This window comes from Opisthorchis viverrini (genome assembly GCF_000715545.1).
Source record: "Opisthorchis viverrini unplaced genomic scaffold opera_v5_172, whole genome shotgun sequence".
NCBI classification, from domain to species: domain Eukaryota; kingdom Metazoa; phylum Platyhelminthes; class Trematoda; order Opisthorchiida; family Opisthorchiidae; genus Opisthorchis; species Opisthorchis viverrini.
In genome coordinates this window covers 937,559-952,373 of record NW_008751831.1, presented here as the reverse complement: position 1 = coordinate 952,373, position 14,815 = coordinate 937,559, and the positions used below count along the sequence as shown (strand labels likewise).

The window sequence follows — 14,815 nt, the reverse complement described above, 5'->3', positions numbered from 1 at the left end:
TATGTATATATATATATATATACACTTACACATCAGGATATTTTGTCCTATGCGTCCGAGATGTTTTATTTGCGTACTCTACATTGTCGTGAAAGATTTCCTATTTCATGTGAAGATAACCACCACTACCCCGTCTTTGGAAAACGCTCCGGGATTTCCTGAGTGTCACAATCCAAAAGTTAAGCTACTAAGCCGGCAAGACAAAGTTAACAAGCACTGCTCCACAAATATCGTCCTGTCTAAGAGATTGAAATCTGACATTGAAACAACCGATGTTGCATTCACCGCTATCGGAACTGGACATCGGGTATCACCAACGTGTTCACGTTGCACGATAACCACAAAACCACAGAGCTGTTAGCATGAAGCGACTTTCATGAGTTGATGCTGTGGCATGTGGACCATTATTACATGGATGACAATCAAAAGTTGACAGTAAATGAGTGGAAAATCCCATTCACAGTGTAACCGATACACTTAGAAGGGAGCCTTGCTAAGGATGGAAACATGATCCCCAGTATTGGAACACGAAGCACATCTTAGTTTCTGGGATAGACCCTTGTAAGTTTTTATGGCTGTCTAGTTTTCAAACCACAGCTGAGGAAAGTCACGTTGGATCCGAACAGCTCAGTAACAAAGGTTTTATTTCCATTCACATCACCCTCGTCTGAACAGTCGTCCTCGTGTCATGGGGCAATTATTTTGGTGAGTCCACACCAAACGAGTGAAGAACTGGACCTGAGTTTCGCTATTTTTAGAACTAACCAGCTGTACATATCCTTGATTGTGTCGGAGTTTAGACTTAGGACATGTAAGGTGCGAGGGGAGCGTTACCACCGCTCCGCCGACGCACGCCGGACATCTGAATTTTCACGCTTTAGCGATGTGATTGGTTTATCAAATGACGAGTCAGTAAATGTCCCGATTGTGTCGATCGCAGTTAGATAGCTAGGACGCATGAAATCTATCCGACAATTTTTGATCAGTTGGTGGTCATCCCCTTGTCTGGGACAGGACGTCAAATTATGGTTCAACCCGAGCTACCGATATTCCTCAACATTGTCAAAGACCCTTTCTCATAACCAGAATGAAATCGACGGTTGTGATAGTGTGTAAGAAACAACGGATGAAATAGTGTTAGCTTGTTTTAGTTCACACAAAAACCGCCTAATCTACACGCGTGGGTTTCATCCATAGTCCCTACAGACAGTAGCTAAGAACTTAACCGTTTAATCTGCCTGTAGGATGGTGAGTTGTGAGCGGGAACCGTGATTATTCGGGTTATGAATCACAATACGTGATTGGGTTGTGTGTCAGTATTTCCGTTTAAACTCCAGAAATTTGTCCTGCAGTAAACCGGCGGCTTCAGGGTCGGAACCCTAAGAAAGAAAGAAAGAAATAGAAGAACTGGAAAGATCACCCAGCTCCTTGAGTTTCCTTCAAACGATTAGGCTGTAGACGGTCCACTAGCTTGACGAATGGCGGAAACTCACCATTCACGTTAGAAAACTTGAAGTGTTGGCAGTCCATGTGCGTTCGTCAGTAGTTGACTGCGTTGTGATTAGCTCACTACTGCTATTTTACCTTCCAAATAGACACCATAGGTGTACTGTAATAATGGCACTATTCCGATGAAAAAAAAACAGGTAGACAGTGTTCCCAACGCGCCACCCGTTACAAACCAAGACAATCAACAGCCATTAATCCCGAAAAAAAAAAACAGGTAGACAGTGTTCCCAACGCGCCACCCGTTACAAACCAAGACAATCAACAGCAGCCGTTCGAAGTTAATTTCAGTTAACCACTTTCACTACTGCACCATGGAGTCCGAAATTTTGGTAAACAGCCGATTTACATGGATCAGTGAAAAACAAAGCTCAAAGAAGTACAAGTCCCTTAGAGTTGGTTGCATGTGACTGTAACTTGTAATCCTCATCCGACACCCATTGGGCATGTACAGGTAAATCAGTTGAGCGGCTTTCATTAGGCGATGAAGAATTCTTGATGGCGATTGCATCAGTGAGTAGAAATAACGTTTGAATAGAAAAGTACGAAGACTCTGATGCTACTGCGGAGTCACCGTTCGTCCGAATTCAACGAAAACTAAATGATAGAGCTAATTGTCCTCAGAAGTCCACACATACCATAACGGAGCTCGAGATTCAACGAGCGGTATGGAAACCCACGAGTCAGTATTGGGTTTATCTCAGATCGATTGGGGCCACGACTACTGCTTGGTTACTTGCGATAAGTTTGTGGAGAGGATTCCTTCCTTATACGGTACGTAAAATTCACGAAGATCAATATGGTAAAAATCTATTCATACTGAAAATGCAAATCATATGTACACAAAGCATCTTTTGGCCCTGGAAAGCAAAACTATCACTCAGATATTTGCCCGAAATTGTGTACAAAAGAGCCACCATTCGCACATACACACTTGCGTACAGCGCGAGTCAATCGAAGTAAGCCTAGCACACAGTCTGTACAGAATTTGACCAAATTGGTCAAAGGATGAAAGCCCGAACGAATGTTAAGCTAGTAAGCGGAGCTGCTAATAGCCAGATAAAGATCAATAAACCTCTCGTTAGAGTTCTTGCTATTGGTATACAATCGATAACAGAGTCAATATTAACAAAATAGATTGTTCACCGGTGTGTATGTACAATTGGCGCTTCTGCGCGTCTTTGGGGAAGAGGAGTTGAGTGGCAGTTAGGCAGTACAGGCGAACTGAACGACATAACGTCCGAAGAAAGGATTGAAAATACCATAAATGAAAACGGGGAAAACAGAAGGATGGAAGAAAGGAGAGAGCGGCGGACAAAAAGTTGCTAGTGACGCGGCATTAGAAAATCACAGTTGGGGGCATCAGGTGACACTCGAATAAAGTGAGAAGTATTTATGTACATTCCCCCGATCGTATTCGCTGAATAACTACAGGCATTAGCTCTAATCGACGATGTACATCCTCAGGGAGTGGATCAGAATTCCCATAAACTGTCTCCGTTGGGACGGGGCGATTATCCTCGGGAGGTGGTGTATAACGAATAGACTGCACCAAAGAACGATCATAGGACAAAAGAAGTCGCGCACCGTCGTTAAACTGCACTTGCAGTTCCTTATCGGAGTGATTCAGAGCCCAGCCGATATTGGGTACGAAAACAGATTTGCTGGCTGGCGTGGCTTGCTTTGGCATGGATACATCCGCTACCAGCCTCGTAAGAAGAGGAGTTAACAGCCTCGTTGGGCCGGAGACGTTGTGATCCGTTGGCTTATCCAGAGGACCGCCGGTATTTGACTTCGGTCGACGACCAAGAATGATGGGGAATACCGATGACTGTCTTTCTTCTCTGTCTGTGGTAGAAAGAAGAGCTTCAATCTTTTCGCACCGCTCGCGTTGCTAAACAATCAAGGAAAAAAACAGGGAGTTGAACAAGATGTGCAAGAAAGATGAAAGTCATCTGTAAATATGTACACCGGTTGTTCATTTGGCAACACAGTACATCCTACAGACAAATATAACAGACAGCCAAGCTGCATGTTCACATAATGCACTCAAACAGACCACCATACCCTCGTTGAGCGGACGGCCACTTCTTGTGGAGGAAGGGGCTTTGGTGTACATAGGGGAGTAGACACTAGCCCATTGCTTAGAGGCACGTTGTAGTGAAATTTTCAGAGTAGCCTTTCTTCGAAGTGGGTGGCGTCGGATATTGTGCTGACAAACAAAAAAACGAATCGGTACACCGCGTTACGCCAAACTCACCTCACTGACATAGTCTAAAAGGCATCTGATATCTGGCGATAGTGCGGACATACTCCGGTTTGAATCGAGGTAGACTGACACAGGAGACGGCGATGTGCAACCCTCATTCAGTGATGAACAGGGAGCAGGCTGCGTGATCCTAATAGACCCGTCCGCTGCACGGGTGACGCGAGTTCCACCATCGTAAAACTCAGCGACAAAGTCGGCTGGAGGACCGGATTCCATTAGCATGCATTTGGCCCGATCAGCATAGAGTGTAATTTTGGGGGTGTGGGCTCTGACCATCTGGATAAATCTGCGTAGATAGATGAGGGAAAGTGTGGTTTTCGAAGTAAGGTATTTTTTAACAAAGGAAGGCACAAAGTACTGGATAGAATACATCAAAGAATTTGTTCATTTTAACGTTTCAGCCGCAATTTCCGACGAGTTGGTTATTCTACGCAGTTCATTGCTGCAGTTCACTGCTTTGTCATCTGAGGTGTTTGGTGTTGCATTCTGACGTTTGGCCTAGTTGCATGTTATCAACTGGTTAGTCGTTATCTTACGGGAGATCAGTGTACCAAGTCTAATGTAAGCACCGATCCGAATGCATGTCGTTCAGTCCCACGCTGAACTGGAAACGAATGAATGCTGTACACCGCATGGTTTCCACAGCCACACCACCTCCAGTCGTCGAAATCGACTTGGTCGACCTCACCTCAACTCAGGTTGGGCCTACAGTATTTCAACTCCTGAATTAATACTTCTCTAAGGAGCGGTTATTAAGAACTCGTAATCTTACCAAGCTGAACGGCTATTTTAACGTGAAATCCGAACCAAACATAATTTCAAACACTATCAAGACTCAGAAATGAGGTGAAAATACAATCAAATGGCATTTCCATTTTTCCTCAGCTGCCAACAGCTTTAATTAATTGAAATTGGAACAGAGTGAATTATTTAATTTTCGCCACTTTCTTTCATTTATCGGTAGTCAAGAGTGATCTCCGAATAACAAATAATAATTGGAGGCCGAATGAATAACGCTACTTAGTGGCCAATAGTGGCTTTGAACTCTTGTGAAATCCAAATTGGTATGCAAATGAGTGTATTTGTCGTAGATAGGGTTGTAGATCTAAGATTACCTTTCAGACTCGTAGACTATGGAGGTTCAATGTGACGCATGTATTGTGAAGTATGTTAGGACCACTGGACACTCACCTGGCAGCAAACTGATATTTCTTCCAGTACTTTTCAGGTAAGTCTGTGAGTTGGTAAAACAATACTAAATCGCCAGACCTAGCCGAAGGTGGGGCTCCAGTGGGAAGAGAATCATTTGGCTCCGTTTGGACCGCGCCGTGCTGTAGTCCTATTGAATTAAGTGGAACACCTTTACCACCTCCAGGCTGATAAATTACAAGTTGTTGCCCGGAAGGATCAATACCCATGACTTCAGTAACTAGGTGCTGCTGTGAGGGTGAATGCCTGGTAGAAGGAGTGACCGTTGAGTTTTTCTGCCTCGCGGTTACACTTTTCAGAAACTCAAGACAAACTGATTCATCCTCAAGAATGTTGATCACCGCTAGGCGAGTGAAAGTGCGCATCGGACGCAATCGATGGCTATTGAGAGGCGTTGGCCGCATTTCCTGTGACTTCTGGGACAAAGCAATCTGTGACCCACTGACAATTCGTTTATCACAGGATTGTGCGCGCGCCGAGTGTGCTCGATGAACAGTAGGTATTGCTGCTTCCGTAGCTGTCGGTCTAGAGATGGATGATAGGGAGAAACCAGAAAGACTAGTTGTCATGATCCCTCGATCAGAAATCTGGTGCAGCTGCCCCTGTTCACGTAGCTTCATCCCACTGTCCGTGCTGATTTGCGATCCTTCCACAAACCCATCGGAGACGTGGCATCTGTAGGTCAGGGGCATATTAGAGCAGTTGCTTTTTGAAGGTAGCGGTGGTGGAAATCGTGGACAATCTGTTTGGTGTTTTAACGGTCCAGGAGGCTGATGAGGCAGCAAACCTGGTATGGATGGCGTGTGCGTTCGATCTTGCGGGTCAGATACGGGAGAGGGTATCGGTAATCCAACAGAAGGACGACGGCAATCTCCACTTGCTCTTTCACTCGACCTGTTCGACGCAGTACGTGGAAAGTTATTGGTTAAGCAGCCCAGAGGTGTTCGAGACATCGAATCAATCCCGCTGTCGTGCGAGCTTTCCTGAAACGAAACAAATATTCATTGTTACAGCTTACGAACTAGGGCATCTTGTTTCTATGGAATGAAGGCAACAGGCGGTAAAAAGGAACTCAGACAGGATCTCCGCCTTTCCATCCATTAAAAATGTTGAGTGCCAATGAAAATAAATGGAGCAAGCGCACCGAAGTAAAGTAACTGTCGTATGTTTATTTGTGAGAGTATTACGATGACCGGAGGCTCCCGGTAACAACTGCAAGTCACCACTCTGGGGGTAGTGGTATTACATTGATACGGACAACATCAGGAACTAGATGGTAAAATGTGACTGGTAACACTTCCCCTTCTTAGGGCGAGTGATGACTTGCTGCAGATGACTGCACGTTCGTTAACCCTCGGGTTTACATCGGCGCGAGGGATTTCACGCAACGCCAAACTCGGCTCCCGCAAGGCAACCGTGAATTCTTACTTTGCTTCTCGTGGTTTGACCACTGTTGATCGACAAACGTGTTTCGGATTTCAGCCATTAAGCACCATACACAATGGAATGGTATCCTGGTAAACACTGTCCAATAGCAAGGACTGACACTGTCGATCCTTTTTGCGTGAGGTGAACTTCGAGATTTGACTGAAAGGTTTAACAGCTGCCAGCTGTTAAACCAAATTACTGACTTAGTATTCAGCCTTGACGGCACTTTATCTAATGCATTCTGTGGACCTATCAGAAGCGTTGTGCTAACAGTGCCGTTAAAAGCGGTCAGGCCGTTGAATACAATACTGAATACCAAAGTGGCTTGAAAGTCGGGAAAATGTTCAGGATGCATCATGCACCAAGTAACTGTATAAGCAACTGAAGCAGCTTAAATAAATTGTTTCTCAAAGTGCATGTAAGCGTGGTAAAAACGTACCATAAATCGCTGACTAGTAGCAGGCTTCTTACACATGAACGGATGTTGCAAAATTGAGCGCAGCTTGATCCGTTCCTGTGGCTGACGTTTAAGCAAACAACCTATGAGATCAGTCGCTTCCGAGGAAAGATGTAGTGGAAGTTCATAATCAACTGCTAACACCCGGTTCAATGTGGAACGAACTTCTCGGGTGTCAAATGGCGGTCGACCAACAATAAGCGTGTAAAACATGCAACCAAGCGACCAAACATCGGTTTCCAATCCTTGTTGGCCATGGCTTGCAACTTCACTAGAAAGAGAAACCAAAATTTAAGTGTTTTTGCCTGTGTTGTATACTTCGGAATTTTAATGGATGAGGACGGACCAGCTTACATCGCGCAACAATACATTAAAGAACTAGGGGAGGTTCAGTCACAAAGGCGGTCAACCAGAACAATCAAACTGAAACACGGATGATGTATACAAACATTTCAATATCTAAAGATTGAGGGGAGCGACAATACCTTACATAAGCATCAGCTAAGCCTAACAAAAAAGTTGTTCCACTTTGGACACTTTGAGGAACCACCTAAAAGCAGTATTCTGGGAGAGGCGTGTTATCTCAGAAGTGAGGAAAGCGTGCTGGTGTCACCGTAGAACAAAACAGTAGGGCTCGACTTACGGTGATATGTAGTTTGGTGTGCCGCACATGGTTTTGTGATCTTCACCTGGTTCGATCCTCGTAGCTAGTCCAAAATCGGCTATTTTCTGCGTTAAAAAAGGACACAGTTACATGTGTTCAGCTAGAGAATTACAACCAAATAAGCCACTCAACTAGTAAGCATAAAGACGGCAAAAGTGTTGCTAAAATACAGAAGGTAGGAATGAGAAGTGGAGCACAGCATCATGGTGTAATAGGAGCGGATTGCTGAGGAGTATAAGTCCAAAAGAGTTATCAATGGTCTGTGTTAACAGCAAGCTGCACGACAATGGATTTCAGAGTATTCATCAATGGGCTAAAATCATGAATACGGTGCGAGGCCGAACGGTTCTCATGAATGCTGAGGGCTGCAGTTGTCCAAGCGGAGCCCAGTTTGGTTACCAGAGGTTACAAATTGGGAGTCGATGTGCTCAGCATTCAACTTCACCGCGGTGAGTTCGATTTCATGAGTGATCACAACATCAACAATGCTAGTATCGCCAACCGATTTTCTAGGTCACTTTGTCATGCATCGCGATTATCACTACAACAGTACGGTTCGTGCTATAATACTACGAAAAACAGGATGGAATTTACGGGAATGAATAATCTAACCGCGACCAACCAACAGCCCACACTTCGAAAGAGCCCTAACTGTTAAACCTGCATAGTGAAATTAACCACTGACCTTTCCATCAGCTACCGAACAGAACGCAAGATGGACCAGTAGTCGAAACTTACAAACACTCAATTCAGCACACAAAAGCCACCTTAACAAATAATATAGACAACCCACCACTTTCATATCCTTCGTTAGAAGTAGATTTGCGAGCGTCAAATCCCGGTGCAAAATGCTGTGCGAATGGAGGTAGAGCAAGCCGTTGATCAACTGCTTCAGGTAATGCCGAGCTGGTTTGAAAAGATAAAAATAGTGCGGAAACTGCTTAAGATAAAAGACCAGTATGGTTCCATCTGCTGAAGCTGACGAAACAGAGCGGTATTGAAAAGGTGAAGCGACTAGACCATGACTCAAAGTGCTCCATGTTGTTCGGTAGGCTCCCAAAAATACGCTAAATCCCACATCCAGTCAAATAAATTGCACAAGTCAATATAATCATTGTATTCAGGTTGAAAGCGAAGCTGTGCTAAGGACTGATTCTCAAATTGTGCGGCGGAAACACTGCCTCACTACACAGCCAAGCCAATTCAATTGATAAAGTTCTAGCGGTGAAAAAGCAAACAAAATGAAAAGGGAGGGGTGTAATCCTAAGTTGCTATAAAACTGAAGGCCCATGAGGACAATCTAAGTGAGCAATTTTAACCGAAGTTTCAAATCTGGTCTACCGCTCACTGGAGTGACAGTCCTACAAATTTAGACCAGCATTCATCACAAAAGGCAGATCGTCTTAAACCGAAGAGAAACTATAAGTTTTGATAACAGTTTTTGTTCATCCAAGTGAGTTTCAACTTGACATATTTTACAGGAAACATCAGGAACAGGAGTAAATGTCTAATGACTCACCAACATCTTCCGTAACCGGACCATTCTGTCGAATGTACGTTTGCAGTTCACCGTTGTGACAAATTTCAAGCACCAAATAAACATAATTGGAGTCTTCAAAGCACGTGTACAGCTGAGAAGAATTGGACAAAAAATCACGTATCAAGCAAGGATACCCACAAGCGCATCAACCAGTCAAACTGAAAAACGGAGGCGAAATGATTGATTATTTGCTTTGGTGGGGTAGAATACGCCATCAGGCTTACATCAGACCAAGTTGGCCGTCAGCACTTTTGACGTCGAACGGTTTGCCCGTAAGAATATCAAACATACTGAAGTCCATTTTCAATTCACAAGCCAAACTGGTACCGTGTTTTAGGCCTTAGTCATACAAATCGAGCGTGGAAAATCAATGTAGGGAATCTACCTACCTCAAGAATGGCTGGGTGCTTCAGCCGGCTGTGGATTTCCACCTCGCGGCGAACTCGATTTGCGAGTCCATGCTGCAGCATTGCCTTTTTGTCAATCTGTGGAAAAAAGGATGTCGATAACAAACGTATGGCGGCCCCGAAGCAAACGGATAAACTCGGCACCAGAAACGATCAGCAAGAAAATACACTACTGCCAAAACAGAAAGTAGTGAAGTTTCAATAGACACGAAGCCCAATGAAGAAATGGACATAGCAGAATATTCAAACAGTTTAAAAGCAGGTGATAAGGGAATGGTGTTTAAAATATTTGGCCTGAAAAACAAGCTCGCAGAGTGATCACTGTTAAAGTAGCGTGAGAAAAAGGAGCGCAACTTGACCCGAAAAATCATACGCGTATCAAGTATCCATTAGAGTACGGAGAATGAACACCATCAAGTTAATTTGAATTTGAATTTAACCTAATGAATTGTCGTATATCACAACCACCTATTTTGCACCCTACCATAAATGACTCATTCCCACGGGTAAACTACCGCAAACTCGTGTTTCGATATCAGAAGTGGCTGTACACACACCTTAGGGTGAAAAACATAAGTGGTAGGGAAAAATTATAGCAGGTGAAAGATGACGCACGGTTTAGCTGCATGGAGGACAGTTTTTTTATTCAGGAGATATACATACGCAAACCCGTCTAGCTTTCAGCTGAAGAGAATGAAGCTCATTGTTCGAGACAATATGACCAAGTACGTCTGGTGTGCTTGTTGAGGTCCAAGCAAAAATCAAAATAAGGTCCATTATTATTCATCAATGAAATTGCCAAAAACAGAATTTCAGGAAGGGTGGTGATTAAATTGACATCTACACTTGGGGTTAATTACTAACATCGTGGAAATACTGTGGTTAATCGGTAACAGAATGAAGACGAAAGTAACGTTGTCAATGAAACGGGCTGAAGAACGTGACGGACTCCAGTCACAGGTGATTTGTTCACCTTTTATGCAAAGAGAGGTGACAACTACTCTAGAATTTCCCACACCACTACCAAATCAAGGAAACGAGTCCGACGTTCTTGCCCGAAATTCGCTCACTGTACGGTAAATTTGTTTCCAATGGTGCTGATCGAAAACTCGAGCAGTTTGCCCAAATCCGGTTTTCAATAGTGCGTCGAAGAGGCGTACAGTCCGGTCCAGCGACCCTTCACTACAACTAGGTACCTAGTGTGATCTATAACGAAGGGGTGTGCACTAGACTATCTGATCACTCTATGGAATGAGCTTCTACCTCTATCCACGTGTCAGTCACGGGGTCATTTGTCCACAACAGGCGTGTAGATTAATACAATATTTATCTTAAAAATGGCGTCTAAGTAAAAAAGCATCAGGAATTTTTTCATCAGTTTCTCCAAACATGATCAACCGTACGCTACGCTGTTAATAACGACACATATATTGGACAAACTGTAGCGGCCCTTTTGGCGTACTTACCATCTTGATGGCCACTTCTTGACCAGTGATGATTGATTTTGCCCTATAGACTTGCGCAAATCCACCGCGCCCGAGCAATTCAAACACATGGAAATCCTGCAAGAGAGTACAGTCAACAGGCGCTCAATTTTACGGTGCATTCCTCGGTTGAACAATGGCATTTCCAATCAAGCGATACAGTTTCAAATTCACTTACAGCGATGCAAACTTCGGGGTAGTCCACATCCATCAGGCGGGTTGTGTAATCCCGTACGACGTCCGTTATGGTGGCGTGCCTTCTAAATTATGCGAAGTTTCCTTCGTGTGTCGTGTACACGAGTCGTTACCAAGGTAACACGTGTTGTCGCCGTAGCAATCAATGAATGCGAATGACGCAGTCTCGACAACTCAAGCTCTCGTGTGCACACGCATGCGATCAAAATACGGGTAGATGTGGTCGCATCGGCAAATGAACAGCGGGTCACGCCCTGTGTCCGATGCGGATTGGACAATGTCTACAGAGGCGAAACTGTCCAATCTCATCACAAGCTAGCCCTATGCCTAATGCATGAAGCCCACGGACCAATCAGCGAACGCCGAAATAATAGGATCCGAGTACGCCTCACTGATCCCTAGACAGAGAAGGCCGCAGGCACTGTCCCACCGTATGGATGGGTTTGGAACGTACAAGCTACCGCAAAAAATTTGATTGGCCAAATAGATAGACATGATCAAATGGATGAAGGGGGTTTGGGCGCAGCAGAAAGGGGTTTATGTACGATCGACAGAGTAGAGTTGGAATGGGTTTTAAGAGGGAATCGTGGGTAGTCTGACTCGACCCTGTAGCCATAGCGCAGAACCGACTGCTCTAAATGTGGACGGGACTTTCGGTGACTATTACCGAAGACAAAGTAAATGATGCTTACATAAACATTATCGATGGTAGCCTTGGAAGTTGGCGAGGTAAACTGAGAGATTATGGTGAGGTTTATGGATGAAAAGGTACAAATAAAGATCGCCTGAGGTGGGAAATATTGACCAGATATGGAGCATTGAACCATGAAGTTGAATCTTTAGGCAACACCATCAAGGCGAAAAGAATGTTCACTGAAGTATTTTTAAACGAGATAATGACAACACAGTTGTTTACAGGTTATGGATCACGACTCATGCGGAGACAAACTAGCGATACCATCAAACCGTAGGATACAGAAGTCAAATTTGTCGTTGATATAATGGAATTGACCGCGTCATGTGGAGGGCGGGGGTTAGTGGGCATCAATGAGGGCTAATACTCGAAGACAGTTCGATGAGAATAGAGCCCACAAGGCGTTTCCGATAAACGTGTTTGTTGGCTTCGGAAAGCACAAAGGTGCTGTGCATGGGTTTAGGCGGACAGACGCATGATCTGAATCCCCACGAATGCCCTAAAATGAGCTACAAGTAAAGACCAGCCTACGCCTCGGCCTAAATTGGAGCACAAACAACAGAACCAAACAAGCACCGATTAACCCAGCGTCCGTAAGACAATTTCAGAGTTTGAAAGATGAACCATCAGTAACGAGTGTTTAGGCTAGCAAGGATCATCCAATCTAACAAGCAGAAGGATGCCAAATGTTTGCAGTAGCCTGAGGATCAGAAGAATGAGACAGAATAGGTTCCGCATGGTCGAGTGTTATACCACGTTCCCAACCAGGAAGTTGTTAACCATGTCAATCGAACGAGTTCTCATTGGCCTTTCCAAAACCCCAAAAATGGTTTGTAGTTAAACGCTTTTTTATTATTATCCTGGAAACTGAACAGAAGACAAATGCCATGGCTTGCTAACCCAAGTTCGAAGTGGAGTTGTGATGTGCCGGAAAAATGGAATGTTTTTGGTAGCATCTCGCCAAGTATACACAAAATTTGTAACGCAATCCACAGATGTCCAAAACCCGACCTCATTTCTTCGCTTTCTTGGGATGTAGCTGATACAATGGCTGAGTATTTAACTCCAATAATTAATCACCAACGAAGAGCGAACAGTTCGGACTAAGCGTTCTCCATCAATATGTTGTAAATACTTGAAAAACTTTTCTCCTGCTGGTGAACAGACCGAAAAAAAAACATTCTAAAAGCTGTCATTCGTGACACTGAAACATAGGTTTTTGACTCGATAAGTCTCATCTCGTTCTTCCAGAATGATTGCACTCCAAGGCCATTACAGAATGAAGACTTATGTGAAGTTTTCTAGCATTCTGAAATTGCATGAAAGAAAACCACTCTCACAAATGTAACTGTACACCGTCCTGTAGTTGCGAAAAATTCTATAACTACATTAGCTGTGATGAAGTAGGACAATTCTTTGTTACCGGTTTTTAGGGACCGTTTGTGGGGGATTCTGGAATGACAGTTCATATTTGACGACGACAACGTTTGTTTCGCCTCAGTGTTCACGCTGAGCGTCTGAAGGACGCTAAAACACGATTTTCTACTAAAACTTCACTCGCCCATGACGCTCTTTAGTGCCGATCTGGAACCAAATTTCAGTGAGAACAGCTTCAGCTAGTACTTACGTAACGCATGCACCATGTAGTTCATCGTACTGTGTGACTAACAGATTAACGATGGCTTAAAAAATCGTTCTAACTGACAATCAACTCCCCAGATAATTGGAAGGATTCTTCCCCAAAACAGTGTCCCCTCCTTCTGAGTCCCAATAAGAAAACTGTTTGACTAGTTGATGTTTAATGACAAGGATACTGTGGAGTATCATGCAACTGGATGGCAAGAACGGTGTAAACTTCACGAATGATTTTATTCACATCGGGAAAATTTCCCGGGTTGTGAACCGGCTCAGATGAACGTAAATCGGTGTGAAGTAGCCAGAGCACGAAAGGTTGTAAGCCATTCGATCAGTGCTTAACTGGCACCAGGTTCTGGATTTACCAGCCGGCGGTCACGGTCAACCGTTGGCCGATCGGTGTGAGGTTTTCAGGGCCAACCTTTTCTTTCCTCGAGGGAAGGCAGAATCACGGCGTCCATAAATATGAACATGCTGGTCGCCCGAAGAGAACACATTATTGCATCTACACTCCTATCGCAGAGGACAGTACGACATTAGCTCTAGGCCGTCTCGTAATAAGATTTCTCGGTGTCTTCTGCCGTCTTGTTCTCTCTTAGCCTTCCTGGCATGTTTGAGCCTTAAGAAACTGCTTTCAGCCAGTGTAGCCGGCAAGGTCACCACAACACTGAAGCCCAGCAAAGGGGATAACTATAGGTTGGAATAGCTGGCAATTCTGGTGCGCAGAGGACAGACATTAGCTCTAGGCCGTCTCGTAATAAGATTTCTCGGTGTCTTCTGCCGTCTTGTTCTCTCTTGGCCTTCCTGGCATGTTTGAGCCTTAAGAAACTGCTTTCAGCCAGTGTAGCCGGCAAGGTCACCACAACACTGAAGCCCAGCAAAGGGGATAACTATAGGTTGGAATAGCTGGCAATTCTGGTGCTGAAACCTGCGGAGAATACTCAAAATGAAACGGAGAAGGGGAGGGCAAGGAATGTATGAGCGTAAGATGAGGCACCGATGGAAATTTCCTGCTTACCCGCCCTTCTGTATGCAGCAGGTAAGACGGAAAACGACACCACGCGACGACCGATGTGGAATGACAACACTTCTGGTTTTGAAGTCCATGGTTGTACACGCGTTATTCTCATAGTGCCCCACACATCGACAGCAGGACGATTAGGGTCCCAAACAAAAGTCTTTGGTTGAAAATCATAACAGTAAGGTAGGGGATCGGTTGTGGCACACCATCACAATTAAGTTTTTGAACAGCCGTACAAGCTCCAACCCCCAACCATGAAACTGCCTTCTTCAGAGCTCTATCTACCGACTAAATTGATATAAAAAA

The 14,815-nt window shown here is 44.4% G+C and overlaps 2 protein-coding genes across 2 annotated transcripts in view; one reads left to right on the top strand and one right to left on the bottom strand.

Moving 5' to 3' along the window:
* Window positions 1-1,383, top strand: part of T265_07543 (hypothetical protein) — a gene marked incomplete at both ends in the record, with an annotated part of 14,697 nt that extends 13,314 nt beyond the window's left edge. Inside the window, one exon of the mRNA XM_009173088.1 lies at window positions 1,338-1,383. Within this exon, the coding sequence (XP_009171352.1) occupies window positions 1,338-1,383 (46 nt within the window). The remainder of the gene's footprint in view (window positions 1-1,337) is intronic.
* A 943-nt stretch (window positions 1,384-2,326) lies between these two features.
* T265_07542 (hypothetical protein) lies at window positions 2,327-11,175 on the bottom strand (the record flags this gene model as incomplete). Its single annotated transcript, XM_009173087.1, has 10 exons — window positions 2,327-3,400; window positions 3,767-4,061; window positions 4,967-5,967; window positions 6,852-7,140; window positions 7,513-7,598; window positions 8,327-8,439; window positions 9,053-9,164; window positions 9,463-9,558; window positions 10,947-11,042; window positions 11,143-11,175. 10 exons carry the CDS (start codon window positions 11,173-11,175, stop codon window positions 2,900-2,902), a joined length of 2,622 nt encoding a protein of 873 aa, XP_009171351.1.
* Window positions 11,176-14,815: the final 3,640 nt, after the last annotated feature.